Raw genomic sequence first — 12,230 nt, 5'->3', positions numbered from 1 at the left:
GTGTTTTCCCTTCCTTCTTGATATTCCAGGGTTCCTTCTTTTATCATTTGCTTTCTGCTTAGAGAACTTTCTGTAGCTACTTTTTTAGGGTAGATCTGATGCTGACAAACTGTTTCCTTCTGAGAAACTGTTGATATTTCCTTCCTTCCTGAAGGATAATTTGTTGGGTATAGCATTTTTGGTTGCCACTTTTTTTCTAGCAGCATTTGAAATTTAGTTTTCCTTCTGGCCTCTACAGTTTCTGATGAGAAATTCACCATCATTCATAGGGTGACTACAGAATTTTGCCCTATAGTCATTTCTCTTGCTGTTTTCATATTTTTTTCTTAGTGTAATGTTCAGAGGTTTGACTATGATGTGACTTGTGGGTTTCTTGTGGTTCATTCAGTTTCTGGAATCTATAGGTTCATGTCTTCTGCCAAATTTGGAAAGATTTCAGTAATCATTTCCTTATATATGTTTTTTAGTCCTGTTCTCTCCTTATTCACTGGATTTCCACTGACACAAAAGTAGAGGTCATGTGGCTCATCATTGCTTGGCAGTGGTGAACATTTTGGCCTCCCACGTGACTCCTGTAACCCCACAGATGATGGGTTTCATCACCAGCAAGCAGAGTTAAAAGTCACAGATTCCTACTCAGCCTTAGTTCAGTGTCAGAAAAAGATACTCCTCTCAGAAGGAAGCTGAAGCACCTTTTTACAGCCTAATGAGGTTGAAAATCTAGGCTCCCCAGTCTGCCTTCGCTTGAGTGAGTTGGGGTGATAATTAGCTGGAGTAGAGAGATTATTTTCTAAAAGTTTTCTGTATCAATAGGCTAACCCTTTGCTCATCCTTTGACTAGAGAGAAGTAGCTTTTGTTGGTATTTGGTTTGTTTGTTTGTTTGTTTGTGACCACTGGCAGATCTAGGTTGCCAGCTTCTTCAGCTCCAATTCTGGAATGTATAAGGCAAAAAGAAAACCCAGGAAACTTACCACCATGTCATTCCTTAGAACTTGGGAGCCTTGCCAGTCTGACTCTCCATCTTTTCGAGTCATATTATGTTTGTTTAATATATAATATTCAAGGTTTTTAGTTGTATTCAGTGGGAAGAATAGGGAAAAGTACATCTACTCTACTATCCCATAAGCAGAACACCTTATTATCTTTTAAATCTCATCTTTATCTGTTGCTATGTCTCTATTTTCATTCTGAATATTAGAGCATTTAGTAGGCTGCTACAGAAAATGGTAACATTTCTGGTGTTATAAATTTTGAAGCATACTTTATATAACTACCTGATGGGACTATAGAACAAAGACTTGGCAAGAACTAAGAGATGTTTTTAAGGGCCTTTCTAAAGCTAATAATCTGATTTCCACAGGAATTCTTCCTTGACTAGTCTCTTATAATTTTTCTTTCTTTTACTTTCTCCTACCCTTACAATCTACACTTAATTATTTTTGTTGTATGTCTATGTTTTCAGTGGTTTCATTCTATCTTCCACCAACGTTATAATCTTTGGATAGCATCTGTGTCTTATATTTTTACTTTTATTGAACAGTCAATCTGCCTAGAGCATAATTATGAGAAATTGTAAAAATTCAATGAAATATATTTGATAATAAATTGATAAATTTAAAAATCACATCCCACTTACCCAGTAATAATAATTTCTGGATATGTCTGTGTCCCAAGGTTCCAAGCTCCTCCAGTGATTGGCCACTCCTAAACATATTATCCAGGAAAAATTTATGTTTACTTTTAAAATTTGAATAACTTATACATTTTAAGTGAAAATATTTTAAAATAAAATATTTCCTTATAAGTCAGTAGCTATAAAGTAATGGAGGATGATGTATGTAGCTATTTTTTAATTCTTTCACTCAAATGTATAATTCCATCACCTTTAAAAATACTGATTTTAACAAAGATTAAAAAGTCAAAGCATTTTCAATTATAAAAATATAGTGTTGTTACATTTGCCATATAATCTGTGTACTGCCAAACTATTCTGATGCCATTTAACATGGAATACAATGTAAATTGTGCCCTCCTTGAGTTGTCCACCCCAAAAAACCTGTACAAATAATAGAAAACATAATAGGTGGCCTACTACAATTGTAAGTATTTGAATCCTGTAGATGAAATTCCAGAAAGTTATTTAACAAATGACTTTTGATAATTATGTCTTCTTAATCACTGATTGATAAAAAATGATTAAGTAGGAAGAATAGACTTAAATTTCTTAAAACATAATCCTTCACCCAAAATAACTAAAAGTTACATCTTATAATCCAAATCTGTTCCTTTAAATATATACTTTATATATATATTAGATAAGTATATATATAATAGATAAGTATATAGATATGTATATATAAAATATAAGTTTATATTTCTGTAGGTTTAAAGCTATGTAGCATTTAGGAAATTTGAATTCCAGAGGTTATGTCTTTTATTGATTCCAGCTTGTAATCTCAAGAGAATTTTTCAAGTCTTTTTATGGAAATTCCGAAAATAATATAACAAAAAAAATGTGATCACATGATATGAATATGAATTCAAGATAATTTATTTTTAATTGTTACTTTTACCTTATTACTGTATCCTTGCTTTTTATGCTTGACTCCTATAGCGTAGAGTACTAGTATCAAATCTGGTGGGCAATCAGCAAAGTACGCTGTGCACGTAACTGGTGATTCGTGTATGTCCATGGGATACGGATTTTCAAAGATTGGAAAGCTAATAGGTAAACACAATATATTAAGTTCATTTTTCAATGATAAAAAGTAAAATAACTTTTATAAAACACCCTAAAATATTCTATATTTTAATTATGTATTTCACTTAATTATTTTTTAAGCATCATAAAACAAGAATCATATGAATAAGAATGATTTTTAAGTACTTATCTATAAAATGAAATATAAATATTGGTAGAATTTTACTTGAATAATGAATTTTCTTGCCATAATTCAAAAATTCCACAGTAATATTACTTTTATCTAAATATTTATATAATATACTTAAAAGTATTAAAATATATTCTTAGTAAGTTTGACATGTTTTTCAAGGGAGGTAATATATAAGTGAGTTTTTTGTTTTTGTATTTTTTGCAGGAATAATTGAAAGATGTGCATGATTAGAGCATGTGTAAGATAATTTCCTATGCAAACTAGAGAACATAGTGAGAATGCAGACTTATGGATTCAGCAAATTTGATATCCTCAAGCCTACTATAATTTTAAGAGGCATATAAGTACAGGACCAAATTAATAATTCTTATAGCCACAATATATTGTGCAGCTCTTATGTACCAGATGTACCAGGCACTGCAGTAGAAGGAACCAAATATTATTTTACGTTCCATCTGTTCCAGGTTTGTGTAATCATGTTACTTCTGATATAATGTGTGTTTGGGGGGCTATTAAAATAATTTCCCAGCCCTAGTTGGTTTGACTCAATGGATAGAGAGCATCAGCCTGCGGAGTGAAGGGTCCCAGGTTCGATTCCAGTCAAGGGCACATGCCCAGGTTGCGGGCTCAATCCCCAGTAGGGGGTGTGCAGGAGGCAGCCAATCAATGATTCTCTCTCATCATTGATCTTTCTATCTCTCTCTTCCTTCCTCTCTGAAATCAATAAAAATATATTTAAAAAATAAAAATAATTTCCTCCCCTCACTGTTAGGAACTTAATAAATAACTTAGTCCAATCTTCAGAGAATATGGTGTGTGTGTGTGTGTGTGTGTGTGTGTGTGTGTGTGTGAACGTGCTACAGACAGTTTCCCAGATAGGAATAGCAGTATATGCAAAATCAGGTGGGAAGAACCAAGCTGTGTTTAAAAAATGGCAAGTAGGTTAAACTGCATGGATCAGAGATTCCCTCTTTCAGAGTAGAAATTATCAATATTTCTTAGATGGAAGAACTGGAAGTAAAATAAATGGATCACCTTAAAGATCAGATCTACAACTTGCCATCTGATAACAGCAAGTGGTTACAATGATAGACTCCTAACAAGGTGAACAATATTGTAAAAATGTTTGGGGGAAAATATTTTAGTATATTGGTAAAGAGCATAGAAAAAGATATTTAAGAAAGAAATAATAACTAAATGTGTATTATAGGCATTTAGATGTAAAAGTGTAAATTGGTTGCTGTAGAAATGTAAACAAAGCTACAAATCCAAGAAACCAAGAAAAGAAAAACATTTGTAAGCCCTAATGTTTGCTTTTATGTAGAAGATTAAATATGGGGGTGGAGGGAAGGAAGGAGAGCCCAGAATTCCCATCAAGATGGCAGAGAAGGTAGAGGCTGCACTCATTTCCTCCCATTACCACATCAAAATAATAACTAAATTATAGCACAATCAACCCGAATTACCATCTGAAGACTAGTTGAACAGAAGTCATATAAGATATACAGAAGATGACACATAGAGACTGATGGAAGGGGAGGAGACACAAAATGAACCAGCCCTGCTCCTCCATGTAGCAACTGAGGATCCAGAGGAATATCTCCCCTGAGGAGTGAGGAGTTTCAGCCCCACACCAGGTTACCCAGCCTGGAACACCAGTGCCAGGAAGAGGAGCTCACATAAAATCTGGCAGTGAAAATTAGCCAGGCTCCCATCCCCCATAAGTACCCATCAATAGATGAGTGGGTAACCCAAGTACCCATCAATAGGTGAGTGGGTAAAGAAGTTGTGGTATATATACAATGAAATATTATTTGGCCATAAAAAAAAAGAATGTGACAGGATAGGTGGATCTAGAAGTTATTTATTATGCTAAGTGAAATTAGTCATACAGAGAAAGACAAATACCATATGACTGCTCTTATAAGTGGAATCTAAAGAAAAAAACAAAAACAAAAACAAAAAAACAGAAACAGATTCCTAGATACAGAGAACAAAATTTTGGTTGACAGATGGAAAGGGGTTCAGGGGAAGGGTTAAAACAGTGAGGGGATTTAGTACAAACTGGTAGTTATAAAATAGTGATAAGGGTGTAAAAGTACAGTACAGTGGGGCCTTGACTTACGAGTTTAATTCATTCTGAGACTGAGCTCGTTAAGGAGCTCATTAAGGAGGTCGTTAACTCAAATTACTCTATCAACTCAACGCAAAAAATCGGCTGAGAGACAGCTGGTATCTCAAAAAACTCGTTAGTCGAGAAGCTCGTTAAGTCAAGGGCCCACTGTATAGGAAATATAGTTATTAATATTGTAATAACCATGTATGGTGCTAATGGGTACTGGAAATATCGGGGGGGGGATCATTTTGTAAAGTATATGATTGTCTAATCACTATGCTGTACACTATAAAATAATACAAAATAATATTGAAAGTAAAGTGTAACTGAAAAATTAAACTTCTAAAAATACATTTAATTTTAAAAACAAAAAAACATAGTGTAGAATTAAAAAAAGAAAAAATGGTGTCTAGGTTTCTAGTACAGATGGCGAAGTATGTAAATACAGTATTCGCCTCCTCCCATGACCACATCAAAATTACAACTAAACTACAGAACAACCATCATGGAGACCCACCCAAAGTCTAGCTGAACAGAAGTCCTATAAATAGGGATATACAAAAGAAGCCACATTGAGTCTGGTATTAGGGAAGAAGAGGTGGAAAGGACTGGTCCCACACCGATGTGTGGCAGTTCAAAATCAGCAGGAATATCTGGGCTCGAAGATCCTCCCTTGGAAGCAAGGAATCCAAACTCCCCATTAGGCTCCCCAGCCCAGGGTTCCACAACCAGAAAGAGTTCCCCATAACTTCTGGCTCTGAACACCAGCAGAGATTGTGGCTGAGTGAGTTAGTGACTCCAGTGAATGCCCTGGAGTCACAGGCATTCTTCTTAAAGGACCCAAACACAAACTTATTGCTGATGGATTCAATTGCTCTGAGCTCCAGCAGTGCAGTGGCAACTCGAAGGATACCAGGAACATACAGGGAGGAATTGAATTGTCTGGCTTCAGGGCAAGACCTAGAGGGGAAACTTTTTTTCCAGACAAAAGTACTGGCAGAAGCCATTGCTTCTTTGCTAAGTTCTTCCCATGTGGGTGCAGGTGGGCATCATATATGAATCTCCTTCAATCTGACTAACACTGCCCCCACCCTATTGATTCCCTTGGACTCACAGCACCCAACTTCTGGACCCACCCAAATCACTGCTGTGCTTTATTGGAGAATCTTTTGATGACTACAGTGATGATGTATGTGGAGCTGTTATTAATGTTAGCGCTAACAGTGATAAGACAGCAATATGGACTACTAAATGTGAAAACAGAGAAATTGTTATACATATAGGGATGTGATTGGTTATCAGTCCCATGCAGACACAGCTACTAAGATACTAAGAATGGCTCCACCACTAAAAATAGGTTTGTTGTTTAAGAAGATACCTTTTGAGTATTCTCATAAGAGACTACATCAAGCTATTGAGATTTGGGAGCTGAACCAAAACCTCTTCAAAAGCAGAGGGGACTGCATTTAAATTTGATTTCCATGTAAATGTTGCTAAGATATAAGAGAAGTCTCATTTGCCTTTGTCATACTCCATGTGGAGACAAAGCCCGTCTTCACTCTGAGGCCCAAAGTCTGGCAGGAGACAGTCTTTGAAATAATAAGAAATGTAAAATTTCATCTTTGTCAAAAGCTATGAAGAAGATAAACATGGAAACTATGAAAGTCCTTAATAGGATACTTGACCAAATTATCTAGATAAAAAAGATTTTTTACTGAGAAAATGATATCTGATTTGAGACTTATAAATAAGACATTAATAATGAGAAGAAGAAAGAGATTATTCCATGTAGAGGAGTGAGAAATATACAAAAGTTCTGTAAATATAAGAAGTTAAATGAAGCCCTTGCTGTTTTGGCTCAGTGGATAGAATATAGGCCTGCAGACTGAAGGCTCCTGGGTTTGATTCTGGTCAAGGACACATACCTTGGCTGCAGGCTCCATCCTCGATCCCTAGCCCTAATCTGGGTGCATGCAGGAGGCAACCAGTTGATGTGTATCTCACATCAATGTTTCTCTCTCTCTCTGTCTCTCTAGTGTCTCTCCTTTCCTTTCACTCTCTCTTAAAAAAAAATCAATGGAAAAATATCCTCGATGAGGATTAACAAAAAAAAAAAAAAAAGCAGTAGCAGCAGCAGCTAAATGAAGATTTGTGGGTCCAGAGCACAGAATGAGGGAAAATCAGATTTATACCTATCATCATTTATAATGACTATGTGTAGCAAGGAAGACAGAGTTCATCAATTTCAAGTCTATGTTTTATTGTCCATGTAAAGGAGTGGACAGCACCACTCTTACAGCAATATTTTCTATTTGTTCCCATTGCCCACAACATAACGAGAATTTATTTTAAAAAGTAAAAGAGGGCCTCCATCTAATCTGTCTCCAACATCCTATCCTGCTCTTTTGTATTGACTGATGAAGTAGTCCAATAATACTTTTATCATGTGCCATTTTCCTTTAGTCTCGCAGATGGCCACATAGTACACTGTACATTTTTTTCATAACAGCTGCTTTTGCTTAGGGAAGTAGCAGGAATGTGATCCATTTTGTTTGTTCTGATTCTCTAAACATTAGGTGCTGCCTTTAAAATCTCTTTGATGTTCTCAGTGTTCTCTTCACTTTTCCAGTTTAGTTTTCATTACTGAACCAAATTACATTTCTGTAATTCTAGCAAAACAACAGTCCACATAAAGAATATTTACCATCTAAAAATACTAATGTCAATTATTTATAATGCCCTCCAGTATTTTAACTGTAATGAACAGATTTAAAAATAGTTAGTGGTATTCTGAACATGCATAACTTACTTGCTTTGTGTCAGATCAACTACAATGAGATCTTTCTCCAGAAGTACTACGACTGCATAGGGTTCTTGAAATTCTACAAGTTAAAAAAATGAAAAAAATTTCATATTTCACATTCTATAAAATCACCAAACTTTCACTTCCTTTATCTCCTGTACAAATGTTATTTAAATGATTTGAGAAGACCAAAATATGAGTCCAAGTAAGAAGTATGAAGAGCACATTAAAAAACATATAGGTTGTATTTCTCAAACTTAATGTTTATGACCGTGACAGGGAACAAGAAAAAAATGAGAAGTTGCATAGCATAGAGTTAAATATATCTTAAAAATAATGAGGTAGTGATAGTAGATTATTTGAGGAGAGTGAGTCTGTCATCTCCATCTCATAAACACTTATTCTTCTATAACCTTACATTTTAGATTTAATTTCATGCTTGCAAGGAAATCTACTAAAGAAACAGTAGTTCTGCTTCTCTGATCTATGATACATATTATTTCCCTATGAGAGCAACACTAATATTAAAAATTTTACTTTCAATTCAGTGTGATTTAACATGTATTTAAAGATTGCCTACTATGTGCCAAATGGTATACACCCCAAAAAAGCAGAGAATCTAAGGATAGTCTAAGATTTTCAAGTTCTTAAAATTCAACTCGTTCTTTTTCTATTCATCCCTTCCTTTCTCCAATATGTTCCAGAAACATTGTAAGAGCAAAGGACATATGGAGAATAAAGTTGACAAGGTCCATGTTCTCATGGAGTTTACACTCTAGAGATGTATACAAACCATGAACAGTAATGTGAGCTATAAAAAAATAACATGGATAATGGTATAAGAAATTACTGTGGTTGGTGTGGGAGCACTAATTTAGTTGTAGTGGTTAGGGAAGACATTGCTTTTCATCTATAATAAAGAATAATGGAAAGCCAAAATTAAAGTGTTATTCTAAATTGAAAGAAAAAGTTTTCACAAAAACCTTTTACATACATGATATTTGATTCTCAGTAGCTAGAGCAAATATCAATATTTTTCTATTTCATAGGGAAAATTGAGGTCCAAAATGGTTACAAGATTGGCACAAGTTTACAAAGCTAGTGATAGAGCTGAAATTTTAACCCAGAATTCCTGACTCTAAATTCCATCCTGCTTTCATTATACCAGCAGTTTCTACTGGCCAGTTTAGTATTTAATCCTAAATTCAACAATTACTTGGCAGTAATTTCGTCCACAGTATCCTAGTCTTGGATGGAAAACTGGAATAGATGGCTTTCACATTCCTTCCAGTCCTAAGAAGCTATAGAAACTATTCGTAAATCATATGCTATAAGAGAAAAACTAAACTAAAACCCTAAAACTGAGAAGGAGCATGCCATTGTTTGGGTGTCTATCTATGTGACAATATGCAGTCATACTGCTTGCTACTCAAACTGTTCTCAAACTGAGGCTCTTTGCCCCTTTTGTCTTATTTCTTAAAGTTGTTTTTCAACTTTGTTTCAATACTTCTGGGTTGTTTTGTTTTTCAATTGGAAGAACATTGGGGTTTTATGCTACTAGTTTCTTCTTTTTCTTGTCTCCCCTCTTTAGGAAAATGATCTGTTGGAAAGCACAAATTATTTTTAGGAGACTACATAAGAAGTTTAGTAATAGTGGTTGCCTCTGGAAGGGCAGAGAGAGAAATTTTTCATTATATACTGTTGTGTATTGAAGGGTAATTTTCTGGCACTTTCATGTATTATTTTAATTATAAATAGTTAATAAAGTACATTTATATTTTACTGAGTAAAGTTAAACTATTTCTCCTAACCCTTGACCAAAAAAAAGCTCCATCCTCATTACCACTTCTCTGAAAAACAGATATATATGTGGCTTAGAAGTTGATTAGACTTGGTTACAATACATTTATAATTTATTATTACTAGAAATTATCCTAAAATTTCTACTGATGTACAGAAATTTATATATAAACACACATATGGTGTTTGATTTTTGCAACCATACATTTTGAGTTTTTATTACTGGCATACACATCTTCTTTCTCTAGGCTCTTTAATTGGGAGGAATTTTCATAAACTCAGCTTTTGGTCCTCTGTTCTTCCTTCCTTTCTTTCTTTATCATTCATTCTCATAACTCCAAAGAACATCTATATTCTGATGTTCACAAATAAATATTAAATACTAGAGGCCCGGTGCACAAAAATTTGTGCACTCGGGGGGGAAGGGAGGGGGTCCCTCAGCCCGGCCTGTGCCCTCTCGCAGTCTGGGACCCCTCGGGAGATAACGACTTGCTGGCTTAGGCCTGCTCGGTGGCAGAGGGCAGGCCCAATCCCTAGGTGCAGCCCCTGGTTGGGCTCAGAGCAGGGCTGATTGGGGAGTTGGGGCGCCGCCCCCTGTCATGCACAGAGCAGGGCAGATTGGGAGGTTGCGATGCCACCCTCAGTCATGCTCAGGATAGGGCCGATTGGGGGGTTGGGGCACCGCCCCGTCACACTTAAGGCAGGGTCAATGGGGAGGTTGCAGCGCCACCCCCTGTCACGCACAGAGCAGGGCCCATCAGGGGGGTTGGGGCTCCGTACCCTGTCACGCACAGAGCAGGGCCAATCAGGGGGTTGGGCGCTGCCCCCTGTCATGCACAGAGCAGGGCCCATCAGGGGGTTGGGGAGCTCCCCCCTTTCACGCACAGAGTAGGGCTGATCAGGGGGTTGAGGAGCTCCCCCCGTCACTCACAGAGTAGGGCCGATAGGGGAGTTAGGGCACCGCCCCCTGTCACACACAGAGCAGGGCGGATCAGGGGGCTGGGGCGCCGCCCTCTATCACCCACAGAGCAGGGCCGATCAGGGGGTTGGGGCGCCGCCACTGTCACACTCAGGGCAGGGCCAATGGGGAGGTTATGGCTCTACCCCATCACACACAGAGCAGGGCCCGTGGGGGGGGGGGGGAGGTTGGGGCGCCGCACCCTGTCACACACAGAGTCGCAGGGCGATCAGGGGGTTTGGGCGCTGTCCCGTCACGCTGATCCGGTGCCAAGAGGCCTCGCGGCTCCGCTGATCCCGGTGCTGGGAGGCATATTACCCTTTTACTATATAGGATAGAGGCCTGGGGGCTGGCTGGTTTGTCCTGAAGGGTGTCCTGGATCAGGGTGGGGGTCCCCACTGGGGTGCCTGGCCAGCCTGGGTGAGGGGATGATGGCTGTTTGCAGCTGGTCACACACCCTTCAGGGTGGGGGTCCCCACTGGGGTGCCTTGCCAGTCTGGGTGAGGGGCTGAGGGCTGCTTTCAGGCTGGTGGTTGTTGACTGAAGCTCCCAACCGCTCCTTTTTTTTCCTCTTTTTTAAATTTTATTCTGGGCCAGCTTTAGCTCTGGCTCCAGTTCTGAGGCTTCCACTGGTTTGTTTTTGTTCTATAATCGAAACAATGTATAACTCCAGCTCTGAGATCCCGGGGTTTTGTTTAGCTTCTATATTTGTTACAAAGTTTCTTAGACTTGCAGCTCAGAGGCCGGCAGCGCAGGCAGGGAACGTTGGAGTCCTCCATCACTGAAGGAAGCAAGCCTCATGTTCGCTTCCAGCTGCCTGGCTGCCGGCCGCCATCTTGGCTGACAGTTAATTTGTATATACTCACTGATTAGCCAATGAAAAGGGTAGCGGTTGTACGCTAATTACCATGTTTCTCTTTTATTAGTGTAGATTTTTTTCCTGTTCTCTAAACAACTCCATAATCAGACTTACCTTTCTCTCCTTCAAAAAACTATTACTGAATATGTAACTACTATTCTTAAAATTTGTTATCTTTGACTCATCTACCATGTCATTCCTAATCCAATTGTTGACCAAATTCAGTGCATTTTCTTCTTTTCAGTTCCTACAGGCAGTACTCTGTTTCAGATCTTGACCATTTTAAAGCACATTATCACAAAAGCCTGCCAGCTAGAATCTAGAATTTTTTAGATTTCAGTGTCTCTCTTTCTTCAAACCCACAAACTCCTTTTGGGCAAATCATTCTAAAAACACTGCTTTCTTTCATTTTATTATTTTCTCAGAATTCCTCTGTAGCTCCCTATTTCCAAATACCTCCAAAGGCTTTCAATTATTTGTCTAAATTGACCTCACGCTAACCTCACAATTTCTAAAACATTAGCTCAATATCCTTTTTCAAGACTCAAGTCATTCTTCAAAGCCTAGCTAAATCCTCTTTCCACAAACCTTTGCATGAATAGTTCAGTCATCGACTATTTGACTAACCTGAAATTAGTACAATTAAAAAACTTAAGATGTCACATTTTAAAACTTAAGTCATAATTATCTCCCTCATCTGACCATATTTTATATAATTTGACATCAGAGATCAGTTTCATACTCCATTAGTATTCTCAACAAGTTCTTATAGTATTGAGGCCACAGAAGCATCCCATAA

General features: G+C 37.6%; 1 protein-coding gene across 7 annotated transcripts in view; it reads right to left on the bottom strand.

Moving 5' to 3' along the window:
- STXBP5L (syntaxin binding protein 5L) overlaps positions 1-12,230 on the bottom strand; it is a 221,634-nt gene that overhangs the window by 117,496 nt on the left and 91,908 nt on the right. For all 7 annotated transcript variants that reach the window (XM_070406280.1, XM_070406286.1, XM_070406282.1 and 4 more), the window contains exons 12-14: positions 7,821-7,893; positions 2,575-2,722; positions 1,638-1,705 (exon numbers count right to left, since the gene is read on the bottom strand). In XM_070406280.1, the coding sequence (XP_070262381.1) occupies positions 1,638-1,705; positions 2,575-2,722; positions 7,821-7,893 (289 nt within the window). The remainder of the gene's footprint in view (positions 1-1,637; positions 1,706-2,574; positions 2,723-7,820; positions 7,894-12,230) is intronic.

Source organism: Myotis yumanensis, unplaced genomic scaffold, assembly GCF_028538775.1.
Source record: "Myotis yumanensis isolate MYYU_CA2020_CCGP unplaced genomic scaffold, mMyoYum1.0.hap1 SCAF_2, whole genome shotgun sequence".
NCBI classification, from domain to species: Eukaryota; Metazoa; Chordata; class Mammalia; order Chiroptera; family Vespertilionidae; genus Myotis; species Myotis yumanensis.
Note: the sequence above shows the minus strand (reverse complement) of the source record. Positions and strands in the feature narration are given on the sequence as shown.